The 26203-nt window shown below is 36.5% G+C and overlaps 1 protein-coding gene across 1 annotated transcript in view; it reads left to right on the top strand.

Annotated features, from left to right (window-relative positions):
- The first annotated feature begins 2194 nt into the window (after positions 1-2194).
- The window catches only part of LOC140152312 (uncharacterized), a 128112-nt gene continuing 104103 nt past the window's right edge, over positions 2195-26203 (top strand). Inside the window, 4 exon segments of the mRNA XM_072174613.1 lie at positions 2195-2587; positions 17078-17384; positions 19412-19657; positions 25951-26196. Coding sequence (XP_072030714.1) covers positions 2537-2587; positions 17078-17384; positions 19412-19657; positions 25951-26196 — 850 coding nt within the window. The 5' untranslated portion in view covers positions 2195-2536.

The following is a 26203-nucleotide window of genomic DNA, read 5'->3' as shown; positions in this document are numbered from 1 at the left end:
TCGTCTACGTGTAACACGGGTGATAGTATGCAGTTTAAAATACCCTCCAATGCCGCATCATTTCACATTTTAGGTGAGATGGAGTCGATGGGGACCCAGCTATGGCTGCCATTGAGGTGTAGGAATGCGTGAAATTGGATTCGTCTATATCATGAAATGCAAACAAGTTATGACCACCCGAGTGGTGTCAAATGAAAGAGAAAAAAGTAAAGAATATAATAATAATAACAAAAATTCCCCAACCGGGGTGATACTCCTCATTAAACCCGGGTCAATATTCATATTTCGGGTCCTTTTCATATATCTAAATGTCCAGAAGGTGTGACCTCCTGGTGTCAAATGAAAAAGAAAAGAGTAAAGAATATAATAAAACAATTTCCTCTCCGGGGGTGACACTCCTCATAAGATCCGGGTTGATATTCATATTATGGGTCCTTTTCTTAGTAGCTCATAGTCTCGAAATGCCAAGAAGGTATGACCCCCTCCCCAGAGTAATGTTGTGAAAGAGAAGAAAATGAAGAATGTAAAAATCTTTTCCTCACCGCGGGTGACACTACTCTTAAGACCCGTATCAATATTCACATTGACCCGAGTGGTGTCAAATGAAAGAGACAAAAGTAAAGAATATGCCTGTAATGAAAAGTTCCCCACCGGGGGTGACACTCCTCATAAGACATGTGTCAATGTTCCTTTAAAAAGCCCGTCTCATATTTTGTGTCTTTTCTACATAGAATATCTCGAAAACAAAACAAACGTATGCCCCACTCCCATGGTGTCGCATGAAAGAGAAAAAGTCTGAAACGTGTGACAGTGGTCATGATACCGCAATATAGACGAATCCATTTTCACGCATTCCTATACACCTCAATGGCAGCCATAGCTGGGTCCCCCTTAGGTCTATTCAACCTAAAATGTGAAATGATGTGGCATTGGCGGGGATATTAAACTGCATTCCATCTCCCGTGTTACACGTAGACAAAATAACTATGAAAGTTTACAACACAATACAATTCAACATCGATATTTAAGCGGATTTAATCCACCCAATTGGGCAGTAACAACACCAGTTTGGTGCAGACGAGACCCAGTAATGACCGACTGAATTCTGACCATAACTTTAAGCTACTTCAATAACTCGTTGGATTCGTCTATAATTATATAATACTGCTGCCAAAGCTCCATGGTTCATCTATGGTGCGGTAACCGCTCTAGTTTGTCTCAAAATTACGACGAGCCATGATGCAGTCATGTCTACAGTAGAATTCATCTCGACCTTTGCAGGACTTAACCCCATTAAAAGCTATTAAACCAAGATAACACTCATTGAAACAGCTCAACTGATTAAATCGGATCTTCTCTGGTTGTGCACAAGTGTCTGTTTTCATGTGCGATATCGCAATAAAGCTGGTATTCATAGCTTCAGTTGGGTAACCGATTATAAAGGAAACGAAAGGAAACAATGGTATGTGTACCTTTGTTCACGAAATGAGACAATGGCGTGCTTTTTGTAAACCAGCATTCTTGAAAATGAGCAACATAATGATTGTTGACTTAACACGGTTTGGAAATAATTTCTTCATATTTTTGGTGTTATCTGTCGTTTACATGTCCTTCCTAAAACACAAAAGTGCGACCCTCTCCAAACACCTAAATTAGCTAAAAATTTAGGACATGTTACAAAAACTATATTGTCTAGAATTTTAGAAGAGTACTTTTAATATTGGCCGGTTATTTTTCACATAGCGACGTTAACTAGGCAATGTACTATTACCTATAACATTAACTAAAACACCAAAGTACGAATATTTCCAAACATCTAAATTAGCTAAAAATTTAAGACATGTTAAAAAACTATATTTTCTAGAACTTTGAGTACTTTTAATATTGGCCGGTTATTTTTCACACATCGACGTTAACTAGTCATATCCCCATACTTTTAACGTAGGGCTATTTGTAGAGGTCACGCGTCAATGGGAAAGAGCACTGTGTATTGTGTATAGGAAAACGGACAGTAACTGCAGTATGCATAAAAGTCAAGTATAATAATTTAAAAAAAAGACTGAAAATGAACCAAAAATTGAACTGACAGCATTGCAGTGAATTAACACTGAATTCATTACAATCTATGTAGTTCCAGTTGAAAGCACACCATGGTTCAAACGTGACTAACAACCCCCACACAAGACATATCAGTGACCCGTGTCGATTATCTGAACACCCAATGTAGACGACTGCATGTTTGTTTTGTTTCTGCATGTTCATGCGACAATAAAGGTGGATCGACATTTGTGGCACGCAAAGACTAACACCGTGTTGAATATGATAATATTAATTTTTCATAAAACCAGAAACTGCTCTTACTAAGTTTACAAACACCTGTATTTAGCTGGGTGCGTCAATATAGCTAGTCTACTTTGGTCTGAGCGCCGTGTGCACCCCGAGCCATGACGGAACTAAACTCCGAGACTAATGTACAACAAAGCAGACAATTATTACTACATACTACCAAACTCGGAATTTGAACAAAAATCGAACCATGGACAAAGTACTTCTCTTGTTTATTGCTTGGATTTTTCAAGGTTGTAAGGTAAGTAGTTTATTTATTTATTTATTTATTTGATGATAATTTATATAGCCCATAGTCATAAACATACTTTTTAAGACGTGTTCATTCAAATACTAGATTCATTTGCAGGAGATAATTATTATCGTATTACATTGTACTCATAATAAACACAGCCAAAAAAGAAAGTCTCCAGTAGTTCCGTCCCCATCTAATCAGATTCGGATGAGTTTATGGCAAAATAATTTATATAATAATTTTCTATACACTTTCCTGCGAAGATTGATACCAAATTTGATATCAAAAGTTTAATCATCATGAGCAAAGGAGCCGTTGTTTGGAAATTCGTGCAATTTCAAAAATGACAAATTACGAATTGACCACGCAAAAATAAATCCATGGTATCAGCTTATTATGTGGCCTGAAGCATGCCCGTACATGAATCATTGTACTCTTGCCTGCGCACAATTGAAAGAGCGGGGTATTTGATTTGCATTTTGACATGCATGGGCAAACCTTTAACCTGCCGGCCTATTCAGGCGACGTAATTCTTGGCACTCACGCTAGCTCTGCTACGTGATACAATTCCTATGTCATTTTTAAAATTGCACGAATTTCCAAACAAATGTTTCTATGCTCACGATGATTAAACTTTTGATATCAAATTTGGTATCAATCTTCGAAGGAGAGTGTATAGAAAATTATTATATAAATTATTTTGCCATAAACTCATCAGAATCTGATTAAATGGGGATGGAACTACTGGAGACTTTCTTTTTTGGCTGTGTTTAAATGTCATGCATGGTGTTTACTTTACGTTTTGGTGGTATACTGGTGCCTCAACTTTTTATTCTTTTCTGATTAGTCAACGAAAGTATTCAAAGTAATGCTAACTCAAGATAATTTGGCTAGCAAGAGGGTGTTTTAAGTTCAATTTATTGAATGAGTTGTGACAACAAGGCAGGCGGTCTCATATTTGTGACGTGTCATGTCAAAAACAGGTTATCAATTTTGAGGTTTTTACGTATCTTAAATAAAGAGATATTTTGATCCACAACGCTGTTTCCCCCAATGAAATCGGACATTCCTAAGCGAAGATGTTGAGTTCGTAAGTTATGGTTATTGGAAATTGAGATATCGGCCTTTTAAAAATATTATTGACAATTATGTTGAGAGTAGGAATTATCTTGAAAATGTCTCAAAATTAGGGAACAACCCAAAAGTTCGATGAAGCCCTATAAACGAAAGTCCTTTCGTTAGAAGGCTAACCCCTGCCCCCTCCCCTCTAACGCAAGTGACAAATATCGAAAATTCCAACACGTATATTATAGGATACAGGGGCCGTCGCTATGGTGTATGGGGATGTGGAGGGGTGTGACAAAGCTAGGATATTGATCACGTTTATGCATTCTATTTTAAAATATTTTTCTTCATTATCTTTTTGGCACGGAAAAAATAGGACTTGCTGGATTTTAAAATAAAAAAGAATGTGGTATCAACACAAAACGTTTTTGACATCATTCGTCAAAGGTTAATAAAGGTTGCCAGAAAACGTTTAAATGTCGGGTTATATAAAGGGTATATAAAGGGTAAAAACGTTTTCATATTAAACATTTTAAAACATTTTTTGATAACCTCCTGCAAATATTCTAACATAATGTTCTTAACAAAATATTTTACAATAATATTTTGGAAACATTGTAGAAATAGTTTTGTAGTGTGTTTTCATACATAACGTTTTCATGTCGGGACCTAGGTCACAATTTGAGAAGAGATGATATACCACTACTGTCATTTGTGGAAGTAAAAAGCCACGCCTTGTGATAGGAAGATATTAATATCATTATGCCTCATCAGTTACTTGGTATAACTGATTTACTGTAGAATAGTTCTTATACCATAAAATGTATTAAACATATTTTATCATATTGATTAAATGTGACCAAATGCCGGGAAATATACTGACCTATGTCAATAAGCCTTTTTGAAATATGGCGGGCACAAAAGGAGAGGGCGTACTTGGAAGTGAGTAATCTTTTGTATTGACAAAAGATTAATCACTTCAAAGTACGCCCTCTCCTTTTGTGCCCGCCATATTTCAAAAAGGCTTATTCAGTTCGTAGAGATGATGTACCACTTGTGTGAATCGTGATCTATTTCAGTCGCAATTCCCAGATATCTAAGATCCCTGATATAACCCGACATTTTAATGTTATTAAAACGTTTTTACCAAAACCAAAACCCCAAAATATAACATGTTTAAAACGTTATAAAAACGTCTTGTGTTTGCTGGGACAGCTGCTTTAAAAATGACATTGCCGGTTGCGAGTACTGCACTCCATATTGATTTGAAATCATTTTGAAGAAACCAGTGTAAAATGTCAATATCGTACTTCGGAAAATACTAAAATTTGGAAAATGATTTATTAATTCCTTAAAAAAAGATCAAGTTTGACCGATGTTTTAACTATTTTTTACAAACGTAATCGGACTTTCTGACCCCCTCCCCACTAACGAAAGGACTTTCGTTTATAGGGCTTCATCGAACTTTTGGGTTGTTCCCTTACCAGTTGCCAGTTATATTCCGATGTGAAACTATCAGACAATATTTTAAACATTAATAACATAATTTGACAACAAACCCAAATTGTGAAAAACTCACCCGGGCAGATTTTTGGCTATATCTCCATTTACGATCGTGCCCAAAAGTGTCTGTTTTCGATATACCACGTCACATTTATGAGTGTAGCTACGCTATATACAAAAAACCACGAGAACAATGACGGTTTTATGGCAAAAACTAAATTATTCTGCGCAATTTGGTACCTCTCACACTAAAGGAGTTGATATAATGAGCTGTAATGGTATTGTCTGAATTTTAGCTTTCGTAATCATGAAAACTATTTGTACGAGGTTATCCACAAATCGCCGTGGCGGGTATTATAGATCTACTGTTAGTGTTAGCTTAAGGGGGTACTACACCCCTGGTCAATTTTGTGCCTATTTTTGCATTTTTCTCAAAAATTATAGCACATTGGTGACAAATACGATATGTATATTATAGGGGCTAGGATTACAACTACTGTACAGAAAATTCAGCAACTCAAAGCAAGTAGCTATTGATTTATTGATCAAATATTGGTTTTCCCTCATTTTTGACTGTAACTCCACAACTGTTGTCTGTGTTGAAATAAAATTTCCAGTGCAGTAGTTGTAGTCCTTGCCCCTATAATATACATATCTTAGGGGCCTACTTGTCCCCAATGCGCTATAATTTTTGAGAAAAATGCAAAAATAGGCACAAAATTGGGCAGGGGTGTAGTACCCCCTTAAGGGTAAAGAAGTTGATACAACTAATGATGTATCAAAAGAATGTGAAAGATTTTACAAATGTCTCTATACCACGAGAGATATTGAAGATGGAAAAATTAATGAGTATCTACATAGCACCATCCTAGATTCAATTGTTTCGAATGAAGACAAGATACTTGGTGATAAAGAACTGACGCTGGAAGAATTATACTTGACAGCTAAGTCAATGAAAACAAACAAAGCTCCTGGACCTGATGGTCTTCCAGTTGAATTTTACTTAACTTTCTGGAATTACATCGCAAAACCTATACTTGACTCTTTTGCAGAATCCTTTATAAAGGGTGAGCTTTCTTCAACTCAAAAGCGAGCGATTATCAGACTCATTAACAAAAAAGATTATATTAACTTCTTATCTTAACGACTGGCGTCCTATAAGTCTTCTGAATACTTATTATAAAATATTAACGTCTGCTCTTGCTAAAAGACTTCAACATATTCTACCAAAAATAATAAATTCAGATCAATCTGCATATATTAAAGGGAGATTCATATGACAACATTAGATTAGACAATGATTATCATTGCGTTGTCTCATCAGGAACTAAATACCAGTGGAGCTATTATTTTTAGACTTTGAAAAGGCTTTTGATAGCATAGAAAGAAATTTCATAATGTTGGAAAAATTTAATTTTGGCTCTAATTTCGTAAACATGTTTAAATGTATATACATAAGGTGCTTTAGTTGCGTTACAAACAAAGGTTGGAACTCTGAATACTTCAATATCTCGCGTGGTATTCGTCAAGGTTGTGCCTTATCCGCACTCCTTTTTGTCATTTCGACGGAGAGCTTAGCATGTAAATATAAGACATAATAAAAATATTCAAAGCTAATTATCCGAAGACAAAATACCCTCCAATCTAGTAGATTCTTCACAGAGGTCAAAATTAGTCAGGTTGCAGATGATACCACCACCATTTTTACAAAAGACGCTAATTCGACCTTAGAAGCTATCCGTGAAGTAAATCGTTTTCTAAGGTTTCTGGGCTTAAACTAAATATGACAAAAACTGAAGGTATCTTGTTAAATGAAGACCCCGTTTAAACAGAAATGACCGGTGGGTTCAGTCTTCACTGACAATGTGTACGCATGATGGTTCCAATTAGGGGTACTTTTCAAGAAATGTCTGCGGAATTTTCGAGGACAAAATTGTTCGCGATTGTCCAAATTAGGGGTGTTTTGGAGCAAAATTGTCCTTGAAATGAAAAATAGGGTGTATTTCTAGGACTTTTGTCCGCGTTTTACCGCTACAGTTTTCGTTATTGTCCTCATTTCCCCGTGAAATAGGGGGAAAATTCAAAAGCGTCCTTGAAATGGTAAAAATAGGGGTATTTATTTCGGAAAAATGTCCTTGATTCCTTGTGATAAGGGGGTGAAATGAAAATGCGTCCTCAAAATGATAAAAATAGGGGAGGTTTTGGGGGGCAAATTGTCCTTGATTTCGCGCAAAATAGGGGGTAAAATTGCTGCAAATGTCCTCGATTCCCCGTGAAATAGGGGTCATTTTCAAATCCTGGAACGGTCATACGTCCTACCTTTAAATACAAACTGAACCCACCGGGCAGAAATGGTGAAAATTAATGGACTTCTGGTCCAGTCAAATCCCTAGGTATATACTTTGGACTTGACAAACTGGAAATTCAAAAACTAAATTGGGAATCAAAGAAAAGAGACCTGGCCCTAGCAAACACAAAAACATTTTAAAAACGTTTTAAATAAGTTATATTTTGGCTTTTGGTTTATGTAAAAACGTTTTAATAACATTAAAATGTCGGGTTATATAAAGGTCATGATAACGTTTTAAAACGTTTTGTATGAAAACACACTACAACAATATTTTTAAATGTTTTCAAAAAATGTTATTGTAAACTATTTTTGGAAACATTTTTGCCAAATATTGTGCCAATACTGAAATAACATTATGTTAAAATATTTGAACCCAGCAAACACAGGAATGTTCTTAAAATGTTTTTTCAAAACCTTTTAATAACATTTAAATGTCGGGTTATATAAAGGTCATGAAAACGTTTTTAAAACGTTATTGAAAATATTTTGGGCAAACATTTTTCGCAAAATATTTTTTCAACCCCAAAATAACATTCTGTTTAGAATGTTTTGTATCAAGTTTTCAAGAATGTTTTTGGAATGTTATTAAAACGTTTTTACCCCTTTATATAACCCGACATTTAAACGTTTTCTGTAAAACATTTTTGTTTGCGGAGCAGAAGATTATCAACAAATGTTTTTTAAGGTTATAAAACGTTTTATACTCTTAATATACCCTTTATATAACCCGACATTTAAACGTTTTCTGACAACCTTTTATAACCTTTTGCGAATGACGTCGAAAACGTTTTGTGTTTGCTGGGGCATTAGTGGCATAATATGGTAAATCAGTTGTACTAATCACTGGCTTTATCGAAACTATACTATAATATGAATGTGATTGTAACACCTGATTATATATTCTACTAGTGTACCTGTAGCTGTAAGAGCACCTGTAGCCGTGATAGTGCTCCCGTGATATGGAGAATTACTTTCACCAAGTTTAAGCCAAAGCAGACGAAGTTTAAAATGTAGCTCCTGGATGACCTTTGACCTTCGATGACCTCGATTTTAAGTTTTACGTATTCCCCTCATATAAAGGATTACACCCACCAAGTTTGACCCCGATCGGACAATTGAAATTTGAACCCTCTGTGATGACCTTTGACCTCGGTTGACCTCAATTTTATTTCGGGCATGTATTCCCCTCGTATCAAGGATTCCACCCACCAAGTTTGGGCCTGATCGGACAAAGTTGGAAATTTGACCCCTCCGTAATGACCTTTGACCTCGGTTGACCGCAATTGTGTCTCGGGCATGTATTCCCCTCGTATCAAGGATTCCACCCACCAAGTTTGAGCCCGATCGGATAACGTTTGAAATTTGACCTCTCCGTAATGACCTTTGACCTCGCTTGACCTCGATTTTATTTTGGGCATATATTCGCCTCGTATCAAGGATTCCACTCACCAAATTGGGGCCCGATCGGACAAAGTTTGAAATTTGACCCCTCCGTAATGACCTTGACCTCCGATGACCTTTAAAACTACCCCATAAACGTGGAATGCCCGATACCTATCTATATCCGAAATATCGGAACGATGCGTCGAAGCGCGGCAAAACGCATAGCCGGATAGACAGACAGACAGAGCTCATTATTTTATTAGTCATACTGCAGTTACTGTCCGTTTTCCTATACACAATACACAGTGCTCTCACCATTGACGCGTGACCCCTACAAATGATGTATGTTGGGAGAATGGACACTTGCCTAGTTAACATCACTGTGTGAAAAATAACCAGCCAATATTTTATTTATTCTCCAAAACTTCTAGCAAATATATTTCTCTAACATGACCTAAAATTACAGCTAGGTTAGATGTTCAGAAATGGTCGTACTTTTGTAAAATATGAGTGAGGGCAAGGCATAGCTAGCCAACTCCCCGTGTTATTTGAATGGAGATTTGACCGAAAATATTGGTATCGGACCGCTCACTTCTGAAGGATGCCACAAAAACCCGGTAAAAGCTACATTTAAATTATTCTAAATAGGTTCTAGAAAATGAAGTTTTGTAACATGTCCTAAATTTTTAGCTAATTTAGGTGTTTGGAGAGGGTCGTACTTTTGTGTTTTAGGAAGGACATGTAAACGACAGATAACACCAAAAATATGAAGAAATTATTTCTAAACCGTGTTAAGTCAAAAATCATTATGTTGCTCATTTTCAAGAATGCTGGTTTACAAAAAGCACGACATTGTCTGATTTCGTGAACAAAGCCACACATAACATTGTTTCCTTTCGTTTCCTTTATAATCGGTTACCCAACTGAAGCTATGAATACCAGCTTTATTGCGATATCGCACATGAAAACAGTCACTTGTGCACAACCAGAGAAGATCCGATTTAATCAGTTGAGCTGTTTCAATGAGTGTTATCTTGGTTTAATAGCTTTTAATGGGGTTAAGTCCTGCAAAGGTCGAGATGAATTCTACTGTAGACATGACTGCATCATGTATAGATTACCTCCACGACCCATTATTCAAAATCGCGCACTGTGATTTGATGAAACGCGTCACGTGAGAGCCCATTATTCTGCAATAATGGGTCAAGCGCCGTAATACATTCTACGCACAGCATTACGCTTGGTTATGCGTGCAATATTTCCGCGATACCCGCTGTCACTTACGCGTACGCGCTCCACCTTGAAGTAAACAACTTCAAATTTTTGTGCCAAAAAATGATATTTTCTCTTTAAATCGCACTATTTTCTGGTAATAGAATAGAAATAAAGGGTGCAGCATTATCCTTTACACGCAATTCTATTACCCCCACGACCCATTATTCAAAATCGCGCACTGTGATTTGTTGAAACGCGTCACGTGAAAGACCATTAATTAGCGATAAAGTGGCCAGGGCAACGAACTTTATGTTCTTCTATCATCACAGCGCACAACACACCTGCTTATGTAGTGGAGAATGGAATGCCAGGGGTGTGTTATTGTATGTGCATACCTGCTTATAGGGGAGAATGGAATGTTAGGTTGTGTTATTGGAATGTGCATACGCTTTGGCTACGCGTAGGCGCTCCACCTTGAGGTAAACAACTTGAAATATTTGGGCAAAAAATGTGATATTTTCTCTTTAAATCGCACTATTTTGTGGTAATAGAATAGAAATAAAGGGTGCAGCATTATCCTTTACACGCAAATAATGTGTCCTCGGCAGTAAAAACGTTTAAATAATGGGTTCGGCTGCGCCTCACCCATTATTTACATTTTTACTGCCTCGGACACATTATTTTCGTGTAAAGGATCATGTATTACCTTTATTTCTTAAATAATAATCCTCGGCAGTAAAACGTTTAAATAATGGGTTCGGCTGCGCCTCACCCATTATTTACGTTTTTACTGCCTCGGACACATTATTTGGGTGTAAAAGATAAAGCATTACCCTTTATTTCTTAAATAAAGAAAGTTGAATTAGAAATATTTAACTTTTTATGGAATGGTAAGAAAGATATGATAAAAAGAACATGTATGATTGGTAACTATGCTGAAGGAGGTTTGAGAATACCCGATATAAGATCACAACACGAAGTACTATAATGTAATTGGGTTAAACGACTTACCGACAGTGAATACGCGAAATGGAACATTATTCCACTCTATTACCTTAATCATTTTGAAAATGAATTGTTGAAATTTAAAATGAACTTTGAGACCTCATTCTCTATTTCCTATATTAAAGTCGAAACATATCTCAGAATTTTATAAAAACGTAGTTGAATGTTGGCATAAATCACTCACTGTATATACTCAACCAACTTCTGTAGAATACATCAAAAAGGAAATTATTAGGGGCATTAAATATATAATATGTGTCAGGTTCTGTCTATTTATTAAACAGTGGATAGATAGTGGAATAATTATTGTGTACATTAATGATATATTTGTAATTCAAAAGGTCTCTTAACATCCAATTCAATAGAGCAGAAGTTGACTAAAAAGAACAATATTCTGTGTGAATATAAGACGACTCTAAAGACAGGTGGAAACAGAAATGTTGTCATTGATAATTCCCTATGTTCGAATGCAAATTGGTATTCATGTCAAAATATTAGTAAGATATCTTCTAAGATGGTATATTCTTTTCTTGTTAAAAACAAGATAACCAGATGCTACTGTGAACAACTTTGGAATTTATTGTTTAAACAAGAAAAAGGATTGGTCAAAAATTTGGCTAAGCCAAACAAAAAATCGTACTGATGATGCAAAAACGGCAGAATTTAATTATACAATTTTGCACTAAATTCTACCTTCTGGGAAGCTGCTAAAAAGATGGCATTTAGTTAACTCAGATCTCTGTATACTATGCCAATCAGTATACGACTATGACCATATGTTTATTTCATACATGCATATTAAAATATTGTGGCTAAAAATAAGCAACCTTGTTCAAAAGAGCTTCAATTTGATATTGGACATCAATTTTGAAACCATAATAACTGGAAACCAATTAATTACTAAGAATGATATATTACTCAAGTTTATAAACATGGTTGTATGACCATAGCAATATATTCAAATCATGGTGTAAACATAGATTAGATAAAAATCTTTGCAAAAACGTTAACGTGTTTTGTACTTTCAAACAGATCTAAAATGTTATCTTGAAGTGGAGATCTGTCGGAGAGGTTGTTATATTAATATGGTAAAAGAATTAATAAACGGCATATTATACAAAAATCAGTTTCAAAACTAGTTGAGCTATTTTTACATTATTGTTGTTTGGTTTATCGTGCCTGTCTATGTGCACAGTGATTTTCATCACTTGTTCTGGTGTACTTTTGTATTTCCACCGATCCATGTTATTTGTGCAGATTTAGCACTTCTGTGGGTCTTGGAACTGGTAATTTTTGGCTATCGAATTAATTATCTACTGCTAATGCCTACATTTGCTGTTTTTGCCCCCACCCCCCTCTGCGTACTGTCTATTCTGTAATATTTTACTTGTTTCCCCACCTTGCTCTTTTTCTTTCCATACCATCTTGATTTATCAAATGGTATTTTAAAGTCACTTCATGTCATGTCTTCTATTTTATATTATACTGAACAGCCTGGCTGAGCAGATTTTCTCCGCTTCCTGCGCACTGATTCTTGATTTTATTTTTTATAGAAAAAACGAAATTGGCATTTACAAGCTAGATCAAATCACAGTTTTCAATCTTGGACAGTTTCAAAGGGCTACCATATACCTTGTATACAGCAGCAGATATATTAGGCAAAACATTTTGAATGACCCTGACCCTCGTAATAATAAAAAAAAAAAAGCACTGTCATGACTATGCCTGTATAGGCCTATCTATGTCAAATGTCAAATTAAAGGAAGTAAAATGGTAAAATCAACAAAACAAATTCCGTTTGTGAATAAAAGGGCAAGTTGTACACAGCAGAACGAATAAAATATTAAATAGGTAACAGAAAATAACAGCTCGCTGATCGTGCACATATACGCTGAGAAATATGTTATGTTTTGTTTCACATGATACTGTACAGGCCTATATTTATTTGTATGATTTTTCACACTTGGCTACATGCGGGTCAACATTCAATGTCTTCATTATAATCAGTAATATAATGTTCAATTAAAGAAAAAAGTCTATGTTTTCTTCCTTACGCAGCTTGGAGAACGAAATTAATTAATTTAATTCAGTCGCTTGATACCAATGAACATATTACGAGTTGTCCAGCATAGTACAACTTAAACTCATACCATTTTTAATAAGATCCGGGAATAAACTTTGCAATATTTGACACCGGTTGTCTTTGTAAATGTTAATTTAACCCCGATATGGCCAAGAGAAACAAACCAACAGAGCGGATACAATTGGGCATTATGTTTGGTCATTATACCTTCATTCAAATCTATTCAAGTAACGAAAAGGGGAATTCCCTTGAATTTATTAAATCGTTGTACCGAGTAATGACCAATTTGTAGAGAGGCCGCATAGGGTGGAAGTTCAACTTTTAGCGTGTACAGGGTGTCCCAGAATGATTTATACCGTGTTTGAACCCCTTGAACAAAATATCAAAAAAATATAGTCAACAGTGTAACTAATTTTAGTAAGAGCAATACAATGACACATCTGTCTCCTACCTATTCTGTGACTTTTATGGAAATATGTATGTATAATTTATAGCGCAAAGGGTTCTTAACACATGGATCCTTCACCATCGTCCAGCCGTACTGTACAATATATTGGAGAAATCCTACATTCTTAGTATCTATGAAATACACCAAATTTAGCACAGATGTAGAGCTTACAATGCTGAATAATTCTTGATAATTATGGGATTAAGTGAAACATTTCAATATGACTTCAGATATTTAGGTTGAAAAACGTTCTTTTTATGTGAATTTTTACCACAATTTTACCCAAAAATGTCATTATTACAGAGTATAAAACTACCACAAGGACCCTCCGCAGTAGGCCTAAGTTTTAATCTTCTCCGTTACATAGCTAGCTGTGGGTTTGCCAATATACTGCACTGGACATAAATACATGATGTGACACTAAGGACGAACCTTCTCTATACGATCCATCTTTGCCATGTCATTTCAAATGATGAAACTCACACACCTCAATAATTGTCTTCAAAACTGCCGCCAAAGAAAGAATAGTTTAAGGTCACTCAAGCGTAACAAAAACTTTATTCCATTCAAGGATTGCTTCGTAACATCATAAATACTTGATAGATATAGAATATTTAGTAGAAGTACGAACAGGACACAACAAATATACTGCATAACATTTTCCAAATAACTTCGTGCTGAACGGTTAGTAATTTTACAGGTTTTCAAAATCGGTAGTTTTGTCAAAATTTTTACGCAATATTCTGTAACTTCTATTAGAAACGTCCAATTTCTAAAATCTGTAAATTTTAGGATTTAAAACAATACTATCAATAGAATGCCCTTCATATACCTAAAAAATACAACTTCCCCGGTATAAATCATTCTGCGACACCTTGTATTATCATTATCTCGATTTTGACCAAAACTATAGTAGGCATTTCCATCCTTTCGATTTTTTCAGTCGTTCCTCTTTTCACAAATGTATTTGTAATCTTTAATTATTTCATTCGTGTAAACGAAATTCACATAAGCCTACATGTACATCATCACAGTTCTTTCAGGGACACCCTGTACAAAATGACGTGAGCCAGTGCTAAATATACATATAGGCCTCCATGGCAAAAGGGCCTAAATAACATTTTTTGAGAAATGGAGTTTTCACCTCAGGAAGCTCAACGGATACTATATCTACCTATTAAAAACATAAAACACTTCTATTCTTACCCGCAAACACTATTAAATACCCAAATTAGGATGGGCTAGTATAAAATTGGGTCAACCTCCCGGGGGACAGATATGCATCATGTGCCTCAGGATAGACCCCTATTTCAAACCGGCTTGTACCCAATGACCCCCTATTTTGTGTTATGGTCCTACCTATTACCCAATGTCCCCATTTAAAAAAATTCATGTACTCAATGACCCCCTTTTTCTATTTGAAGAGCTTATTTCCAAACCGTGTTAAGTCCACCCACCTTCAAAATTGAGATTTTGATGAAAATGGGTAGTGAGTAACTAGGGCTATCCAGCAATGTGTGTGTTTTTTTCCAAAATTAGTCAAGTCCCGAAATATTGACACACAAAGTATCGATTTTTTTCCAAAACATGTTAAGTCCAAATCAGTTTGCTAGCAAACTGTGTTAAGTCCACGAACAATGCCCTTGTGGGCAGCTTGTAGGCAAGTAGCTCGGCATAGGGCTTCCAATAGTTAATCGCCCAAGTTCTGCATGATTGATAACTTTGCCTGGCTTTTCGTCTTCGTTCTTGTTTGGTCCCGGGGTTTGGTCCTGAGACTAGTATACCTGAATTTGGTCTGCATAAAAAGTTGTTGTTGTTGTTGTTGTTTTTTGGTTTTTTTAATAATTAGTAGGCCTAGTTTGTATGGGATTTCTTAAATATTTGTTAGATACTTCCAGAGAGACATGAACAGGGTGGGAAGGGGGAGAGGGAGAGATTGTGATGATGGTAGAATTAATGTTAGAGGATGGTGGTAGAGTTAGTTTTTGATATTATTATTTTATATGATTATCAAAATGTGCTACTAAATTCAAGGTATTATTTTAAAGTTAAAAACTTAGGACTTTTACTTAAAAACTTACGGCTGTCAATCTCAGATTAGGGTGGCAGCATGGGGGAGGGGGGAATTGTGATAACTGATAATGTGATAAAACAAGTGGGCATTTCGGGTCATCACTTATTGTCAGTGAAATGATGTTTATTCAATTCTGAGAAATGCAATACAACTCAGTTTTGAATTTAGAACTATTGTAAACATTGAATTTTGGTCAAAAATGGTTGGGAGGAGGGGGTTTGAGATGCAAGGTGTTTTGTGGCACAATTGTGTTTTATAGTAGAGAGAATCACCTTTTGTATGTTTATAATAAATTTGTTATCTTTTAAGACTAGTTTGAGAAAAATATGGTTAGTTCTGTGTTAAAGATGCTATGTTTTGTGTCAAAATGTGTTAAGTCCATGCCAGAAATTGCGTTTTGTGTCAAAACGTGTTAAGTCCATGGTATTTTTAAAACAAATTAATTCATTAAAAAAAATCAAAAGTCTCTAGATTTTAACTTATCATGCTTTTATGGTCCTATATATGTCACCTTGACTTCACTGTAATTTTACAGAAATCAAACTTTATTTCATTGCCATAAAGAAAATTCCTGATTTTCTTCAAAGTGAATCTTGTGGACTTAACACGGTTTGGAAATAAGCTCTTCATTTCCTGCTATACCCAATGACCCCCCTTTTAATTCCCAAATTTAGGTGGTAGGCCTATTTGTGTTCTCCTCCAGAGATAAAGAGATTTTTCATATTTCCAAGGTGGCCAAGTTGTTTTTACGCAGTTTGGCACTTATTTATGTGTACTTAAGGGCTGGGGAATGAACGTTTGGACAGTATTTATTGTGGGACATTAGAGCACATCAGACATTGCATTCTGAATACGAAGAATGTCATTCTGATATCAAATAATTTTGATTTTTGAAATTCGCAATTTAATACACATTTTATGGCAAATCATTAAAATTGATATTTTTGATATTTAACAGTACTTGAAGTAAACTTTATAAATCTGATGATTTATACTTAAAGTGTATGTAGGTGGGATGAAAAGCCGACGATCAATTGAAAATTTTGACCTTTCGTATTGAAAATATGGATTTTTCCCCCAAAACACCAAAAAAAATTAGGTTTTTTTGGGAAAAAATCCATATCTTCAATATGAAAGGTCAAAATTTTCAATTGACCGTCGGCTTTTCCTCACTGCTACATACACTTTAAGAATACGTCATTAGATTTATATAATTTACTTCGAGGACTGTTATATATCAAAAATTTGAAAAATATAAAATTTGTATTATATTGTGATTTTCAAAAATGAACATTATTTGATATCAGAAAGACATGCTTCGTATACTTCTACAGCAAAATGAGCAATATATTTATTTTTTATTTTTATAGGTTTCAGACACCGGATTTGTTCCGATTCCTTGCGATGTCGAGAATTGTCAACCATTTACTACTGTCTTTCATTTTGACGAAGCCACGATAGACACATCTGGAGTTGTTGCCACAAAAATGTGTACATATGCTTGTACCTTTACATGTTCTCTTGATCAACCCATCATGGAAACAGAATATTTTGTTACATATCAATATCATCAATCTTCTGGTGGTGGTGGTGTAGCCTTTGATGTCATAAATGTGTTGCCTCCTCCTTCAGCATGCTTTATATGCCCGTGTTCCGAGGATGATCAGTGTGCTTTAGGTAAGTATTCAAATCAACATAAGGGACGCACCATTAGACTTCAAGGTGGGGGTTAGGAAGTTTAGAAAAAAAACCTTCCCCCACTACATAAGGAAAAAAAATTCCCCACCAACACTAAAAAAACAAACTTTCCCCACCTACATGTAACTGTGTATAAATTTATGAAATTTTTTAAAAATGGAAACTTCGGCGGCGAAATTTTTTTCCCCGACCCCAACTTAATCCTAAAACCCCCTTGAAGTCTAATGGTGCGTCCCTAAGGTAACTAAAATGCACCCAATTGCATCCAGCAATAATTACTTCTCGACGATTTTCTACTCCTTAAGGGAAGGGGTATGAACGTTTGGACAGTATTTATTTTGGGACATTAGAGCACATCAGACCATGGAAGAAAGAGATGAGAAGGAACCACAACGACTTCGATCGGCCAAGTTTTAATCCGCTTATCTATTGACGCATGAAAAGAAAAGCTATCAATGGTACTTACTTTCATGTATGATCCATTTACCGCGATTGATGCTTGGCAAAATCATTACTGGAAAAATTTTATAACAAACCCATCCACGAACAAACAAACGCTACCCAGAAGTAAGATTATGGAATTTCACTGATGCTCTGAACATGTATAGTAGCTTTGTTTTGGGATCTACAGTCAAACTGTTTTCTTGATCGTGTTGTGTAGAAAATGTCCTATAAAACATCGAAAAGGTAATCAAAATCGGCCGTTTTTTGCTGAGTTTCATCTTTAGCAAATAAGGTAAGATTTTGGTGACTTTTCGATGAAAAATAGATGTAAAATGTTCTTAAATAATGCACAATGTTCCGGTTGAGTCCGGTACATAAAACCTGTTTAATTTAATAGTTTATATGTGTATAATCGTAACTAGCTAACTCGTTTCAGTGCCAAAGACTGCCAACTCTGAGAAAAAAGTCATCAAAGTTCGAAAAAGTTGGGCAAAATGGAAGAAAAAGATGTAGGCCATCAATGACCGATGATCACGTCACCAAAGAAAATCCTATAGGGTGCTTGCACGGAAGGTCATTAGTTCAAATCATCCTTCACACACGCTCCAGAAGACATGCAAATACATGGAATACAATACCAATCACCTATTTAACGCGGGGTATTGATCAAAGTAAATCCTCATGAATAACAATGTCAACTAAATGTCGGTAAAGGGAGTGGACAAAGTGAATGCGTTCGTTGTGGTTCCTTCTTATCTCTTTCTTCCATGATCAGACATATCGAATTGCATTCTGAATACGAAGAATGGCCTTCTGATATCAAACAATTTTGATTTTTTGAAATTCGCAATGTAATACACATTTTATGGCAATTCATTAAAAATTGATATTTTGATATTTAACAGTACTCGAAGTAAACTTTATAAATCTGATGATTTCTACCTAAAGTGTATGTAGGTGGGATGAAAAGCCGACGATCAATTGAAAATTTGGACCTTTTGTATCGAAGATATGGATTTTTTTCCCAAAACACCAAAAAAAATTAGGTCTTTTTGGGAAAAAATCCATATCTTCAATATGAAAGGTCTTTCAATTCAAGATCGTCGGCTTTTCCTCCCAGCTACATACACTTTAAGACTATATCATTAAATTTATAAAATTAACTTCGAGGACTGTTATATCTCCAAATGTGAAAAATATCAAATTTTAATAATTTGTCATAAAATTTGTATTATATCGTGAATTTCATAAAATGAAAATTATTTGATATCAGAAAGACATTCTTCGTATTCAGAATGCAATTCGATAGGTCTGATGTGCTCTCATGTCCCACAAAAATGCTGTCGAAATGCTCAAAACGCTCATTCCAGATCCCTTAAGCCGTCAAAAAATAGAATTGGGTCATGATGATTGCGTTACCAGTTACGATTTGCATTTTGGGACACGAATATTTATGAACATTGAAAGTTATAATCAGTGTAAATCCAGGATTTATTATGACAATAACAACGTAAATCTCTGCATCATATCTCCTACATTTATATCTCTAATTTCAAATACAGATATGCAGAAACCTATGATCATTGGCACCCTTGATGATATAAATAAAAACACGGACACTGGAGAAGCAACAACCACCGTGTCTTGGACGCCTCCCACAGTAAGCGACAATTCTCCTTGCGAAGTTACACTTACATCAACTCATACTCCTGGAGCTACCTTCGGTATTGGTCCCACTGTGGTGACATATACAGCTGTCGATTCTGCCAACAACATGGAGACGGCAACGTTCACTGTGACGGTGATAGGTAACAGTTAAAGATATTATTTCGAATCCAGAAAAATAAATTACTACAAATATGTACTATTCTGATTTACTGGACTGAGAAAACATACCTCAATTCTGATCCAAAATTCCGTAAGACGTTACTTGAAAATTCAATATTTAAAAAAAAAATGCACAAGGGCCAAAGAACATGCATTTTTGAATTATTAGAACATTATAATGCATATACTTCTTTTGAAGATTATTTCAAGTAATCACAAGAACAGCAAGAACAAATCATGTTTGAGAAATAATAATTATATAGGCCTAGTCTAGCCTATAGTTAATTGAATGTTTATTGACTCTTGTAATAACCCATGTGTATAAACCTGTATAATATTGGTGTTCAGTTCATAAAAACAGGACCATGACTCTGACAAAAGCTAGCAAGAGCAAATGGCTGTTTAATTTGTTTCCCGATTTGTTTACTTTAGTGATAAAGGCATCTTGCAATTTTCTTCGTAGTTATAGCCAAATTTGTTTCCTGTATAGGTAGCTTTATAAAAAATTCCTTTAAAAAAGGAATGGGGCACCCAATGTGAGCTTGGTCGTGATGTGGTGAATTTCATGGTGTTTAGATTTGGTATTATTATCTCTTGCAAACCCGGTGACACCTCATTATAGAAATCAGACCTGTCTATAGGTTGTAAGAGGGGATAGCCTTTTCCAGGCACAAATTGCGCCATATATAAAGAAAGTTTTTCTACTTTGCAACACAATAAAAACCTAAATGCAAAATGAGATCCTGTAGGTGGCTCCCGAGGGGGCTTAAAAAACTAAATGCAAAATGTGGTTTTTTCCAGGGCCCCCAAAATCGCCCTATGCATCTTTCTTTTAACCCCAATAACAGCATGTTTTTGGCCAAAATAGTAAAATTTTCCGCGCTTCGCGCGCATTCAATGGGTTAAGTTAATGTTGATCTGAGCTAAACTAGTCTGAAGTTGATTTTTTCGCGTACTTTGCGCGCAAATGTCATATTAACATCGTTAATATGTTAGTCCCCCTCTATATTATATGTAGGCCTAAACCAAAACTTGGCCACATGCCTTCCTCGGCACGTGAGTTCGGGGCCTCTTGACTTTGGCCTGGCCCAGGGCCAACATAAGATAAATCCCACCCTGGTTACAAGGGCCCCGGTACTGCTCCTTGTCCATGGGCCCCTGATGCTCTTGCTACGCCCCTGCAAAGTAGCTGAAAGTACATGTACTATCCGTGAACTTGTCTTTTTTAAAGACAAATTCTTGTTTCAGATTAATTCGCTAGAATGATCAAATGGTATTTGCTTGCGCCAGAGGAGCGAGAGAAATACATGTATGACTTGGAACCTCAAGTTAGGCCTATTAACGCTTCCATCCTATTGGCTCCCCGGCCTGTTTAAACTTCCTTGAAAAAGTTCAGTTAGTAGGAGCACTGGTCTAGATACCCAGCGGTCGCATGTTCAAATCCTGGTCAACAAGAGCAACAGTTATTGAAAAAAAATCCAAATTAACTCCCAAATGAAAGAAACATACTCGTAGGGGTTTACCATCATCATCGATCATCACCATCATCATCATCATCATAAACGCTTCTCGTCAGCAGTTTGACATAGCGCCATCAATAAAGTTTCTCCAAGTAGGTCTCTCTCGAAAGTTCAGTCGCTTTCTTTCAAGTCTTCTTTGATTTCTTTCAGTTGGTTTTTTTTTAATTGCTGATATGCACATAGTTTTTGGTTTCCCTCTTGGTCGTTTTACGTGTCGTTCGTATTCTTGAAGAGCTTGCTTTGCTCGGGTATCACCCAGGGCAGCGGAAAATAATTTCCTTTCTGGGAACGTGAACTGCTGTCTGGAATATTTTCTGCGAGCGCGGAGCCGGAGCGCGAGTATGAACGTGTAGGGGCCCAGGGGCCAGTGGCGGCGCCATGAATTTTTATCGGGAGGGGGCATGGGGGGGGGAGTGAATTTCAGGAGGGCAAAATTGGCAAATTTCGCAAAATTGCCGCAAAAAGTGGAAACTTACGTGATTTTTGGGGGTTTGCCTCAAAAGTGGGGGGAGGGGGCAAACTGGGGGAAGAAAAATATTTGGGGGCAACAACGGCTGGCTCTTGCCAGGACGGTGACCCCCGCTGAGACTTAGCCCCTGACAGAGTCTCAGGTGGCGTACAGACCACAAAATAGTTTTCCGTAGGCCTCACCTAGGTTTCATTATCATTGAGGTATAGGACTTTTTATTTTTTCGGAGAAGAGCAGGTAGGGTAACTACTTGATTATATTTCTACATGTTCATACTACATACTCTGAAAATTTTAGAAAATTTTAGAAAAAACGAGGCCGTTTTTTTAAATCACATTTTGTTCCTAAAATGGGGTTATAGCGCCCTCAACGGGCACTCTCTCCATAGGGCTACATGTAAAGACCAGTTATAGACAAATGGCCCTAAAATAAAACGGCCTCGTTCATTTTTCCCTCAAATTTTGCATATGATGTAGATTTAACATCTGGAATGTAATGCAAGTGGTGTCGTTGCTGCTCTTCTAAATTCATTTTTACCGTGTCGAAAGCTTTGCTCATGTCGAGCATTTCAATGATAATTTCGTAATTTGACGATGTTATTATCTTTTTTGCGAAGCATTTAAAGCTAAAGACATGTTCCGTGGTGCTTCTTTCAGGCCTGTTTGCTGCTTTAGAGTTTGGGATTCTTGAATAAAGGTTCTTATGAAATCGAGTTATCATGCAAATGCTTAATATTTGTCTGAGAGTTGACAGTAGAATTATCGGCCTGAGGTTTCCCGGGGGTCCTTGGGGCTTCCCAGGTTTCAGGATCGGTATCAGGACTCCCTGCTGAAGCTCACATGGTACGTGTCCTGTTTCAGCGACTTCGTTGAATATGTCCGCAATCTCCTCGTGCAGTTTCTCTGCATGGTCCGTATTAGTTCAGCATTTATTCCATCTATCCCTGGGCTTTTGTTATTTTTCAGACGTTTAACAGCATCTTCGATTTTGGTTACGGTGAATGCTTAATGGTTCATCTCCACAGGCTGGGCGTGTTCAATTTGATTAACATTATCTTTGAAGAAATTTGTGATTATTTGGAACTATTCTTCTGTATTAGCAGTCAAGCCTTGCTCTCCATTTACTGGTTCCATCTGTTGTAAAGCACGAACTGCTTGAAACATTCGATTAGAATCTTAGAAGTTTTTCGATGTCTTCAATAGTATTCATTATTTTTTGGAGTTTTTCTTCTGTGATGGTTTTGTGTATTTCATTCATGATCTTGTTCCTCGTCGTTTTTATTTCTCTTCTTTTAGCCTTATCCTTGCAGTTGTCTATCTTTAGTCCCAGTTTCTTTTGTTTTTGCGATAATTCTGCAACCTTTTCATTTTGGCATTTTGGGCACATTTTTGGGGTTTTTTTTGCCTATGATGGTTTCTCCAGCCTTAATGCATACATTCTTGTTTCTATTCCACTTTTCTTGGGCTGTCTTGTTTGGTTCAACTTCTGATGATTTTACCATCATTTCCCTCACAGTTTCGGAATAGAGTTTTCTCCATATTGGATCTTGTAGTCTCAATATATTTATTCGATGGTTCTCCATTTCGTTTCTTTTGTTAATACAAACGTGCTCCATTTGATTCTAAGATTGGCTTTGACTAGTCTGTGATCTGTATAGGTTTCTATACCTCCATACGATCTTGAGTTTGTGACAAGATTTCTATGTTTGATTTTAATAAGTATATAGTCAATTTGGTTTCTATACGGACTTCTTCTGATGGTACGTGTAGCGTGATCGTTATGTTTTTCTCTCTGGACATTCCCATGTCGTTTGATGTGCCATTTTGTGCTGGAATAATGTGTTTGTGATGACAAGTTCATATTTTGGGGCAGTCCTCAGCAGGTTTTCTCCGTTTTTATTATGTTTTCCCTTCCCGTACTTCCCCATATTTTCGGGATATTTGTCATATCCTCTGCCTGTTTTTGCTTTGAAGTCTCCAGCAACAATTACAACATCTCTATTTGGTATGGACTGTAGAGTACTTTCAAATTGATCATAGAATTCTTGTCTTATTTGAGGATTTTTTTTCTTCACTATTTTGTAAAGTTGGTGCGTAGGCACAGATGAAGTGCAGTTTTCTTTTAGATTTATCCTCCTCTATCGGTGCGATTGCAACGCAGATTCTGTCTGTAATACCTTTGAATTGAGCATTGAGTTTTTGTGTTGCAACGATTCCAACTCTATGCCACTAATAATTGTTATTTGATCCGTTAAAGAAAAAGTTGAACTTATCTTTGCCGTTGCTTGATGTTATTGTGCGAAGTTTTAGGTGAGTTTCTTGCACGGCTAGAAAGTCCAGTTGATAGTTTTTCCATGTCGTTGGCAAGGGCAACTTCTGCATTCTCTCTCTTCAGTCCTCTGCTGTTTAATGTTCCGACGTTTATCATTTTTCCGTTGAATTTAGCGAAGTTTAGACTTAATTTTGATCCGTATAGCTCCGTATTTTGCAAGTTGTATTATGCGCGTTCCAAGATGCTTTTTTTAGGCGTTGGGTTGCGCTCTTCACAGCATTTACAAATGTCACAGTTCTTCCAGTATTTTTCAGCATTATGTCGCTTATAAGTGCTATCTTTATTTCTTCTGAAATCCGTCGTGATCTTGGAGTTATTTCCAACGTTTTTGTAAAATTTCAATTTCAAGAGAGTAAGTTGGATCAACTTTTATTGATGTTTTTGACGAGTAGCTCGAAGGCCCGTGCGGCGTCACCCAGCATGAACGAAAGAAATATCGTTTAGGGGTGGTGAAATAATTTTCCGGGGGGAACATTTTTGGCAGGTCACCGGGAGGGGCAATTTTTGGCAGATCGAAAGGGAGGGCAAGTGATTTCTAGCACAGATGTTTTGGGCACCGTATTTACAGTAAGCCAAACAATTAAGGTACCAGTTTTGTTTACCCCCTGTAAATCCTAAACAAAGACAGATATGTCATAATTGGAGGAGTTTTGAGTAATTTTTCAGAGGAGGATTTTACCCCCTTTTCACGTTTGATTGACCTTGAAATGATCTCCATCATAATTTGAATCATATCGGGATCACATAATTATACTAATTTCCATCAAAATTGGACAAACTTTAAAAGAATGTTACCTCTTTTGACACCAAAACAGAACCAGCTGATTACAATCCGGATAATTCTAGAGCCCTTGTGGCATTATTCTGATGATCACAGCACTTAATATGCAGCAAATAGAGTGATCAACCGTGTCTGAACCTTGTATGACCTTGAACTCAAAATCTTTGTTTATCCCATAAATACCAGCTAATGTCAATGCATATGTGCATCAGTCGCATCTCTCTATCATGTAATCTGTAAGAAAAGAAGCATTTTGAAGGTATAATGTACCCGAAATACCCCCTTAATGACACGTGACCCCAAATTTGTGTTTACCCCATAGGCTCCGGCTGTAGCCAATGTCAATGTCCAAATCTCATTACTAAATGCATTTTTAGCCCATATTACTCTTGCGTAACGTTTGACCCGGAATGGGTCATGTCAAATATTAAAATTTCTGAACATACCATCACTCTGCTATCTTTGCCCTTGGTAATTCAAATTTTGACGATATTTCCTTCTAGACTGGAAGTGACCCCGTAATGACCTTTGACCCCCCAAATACCACAAATACAATGGGTAACAACAATTCATGTGTAAACATAACGTCACTGTGCTATGTTTTTCTTAACTTATATTTTTGAAGGTATTGGGTTTAACACCGGAAGTGACCCCTTAATATCATTTGACCCGAATTCTGTGTACAATTTAAATACACTGGGTAATAACAATGCATGTGTGCAAGTGGCCTTACTGTGCTACGTAATTCGTGGGAGAAGATGCATTTTGTTGAAATCCTGCTTTTTACCTATGACCCTTGCGTGACCCCTGACCCCACTTGTTTCATGTGGCATGTATGGTCATGGTCAGTGACTAACGTCAGGGCTGTATAAAGAACATGTATATGATATAGGACACAGCTGTTAAGAACACGGTAAAATGAATGCACAGCGCCTGAAGGCAGCTGTGCAACTAGAGCGACTGTGGCTCACGAGCCACGAATATCAGGCGATGGCTTCTTATTGACCTTATTTGACCTTTGATATCGGGTAAACTCAGGTTGAATACCCTGCTAAAGATTATTATTGACCTCGATCCTAGCTACAGCTTTTGACTTTCCGTATAGTACCGCATTTTCCTATATATAGTATTTAACATTTCAATAGCTAATCTAAGTTTTGATTGTTTCAACAGATGCGGAAGACTGTGTTATCTCCGGTATCCCTTCTCCTATATCTCAAACCACTGATTCTAATCAAGCGACAGCTGTCGTGACGTGGACGCCACCCACAGCAAGTGATAATTCTGGTGCTACGATAACACTTACATCAAATTACACTCCTCCACATCCTTTCCCTATTGGCCCCGCTACGGTGACTTATACAGGAACAGATCCTTCCAACAATGTATGTTCGGCATCGTTCACCGTAACTATAACAGGTACTTT

This window comes from Amphiura filiformis, chromosome 5 (assembly GCF_039555335.1).
Source record: "Amphiura filiformis chromosome 5, Afil_fr2py, whole genome shotgun sequence".
NCBI classification, from domain to species: domain Eukaryota; kingdom Metazoa; phylum Echinodermata; class Ophiuroidea; order Amphilepidida; family Amphiuridae; genus Amphiura; species Amphiura filiformis.
This window is presented reverse-complemented; position numbering and strand designations above follow the sequence as displayed.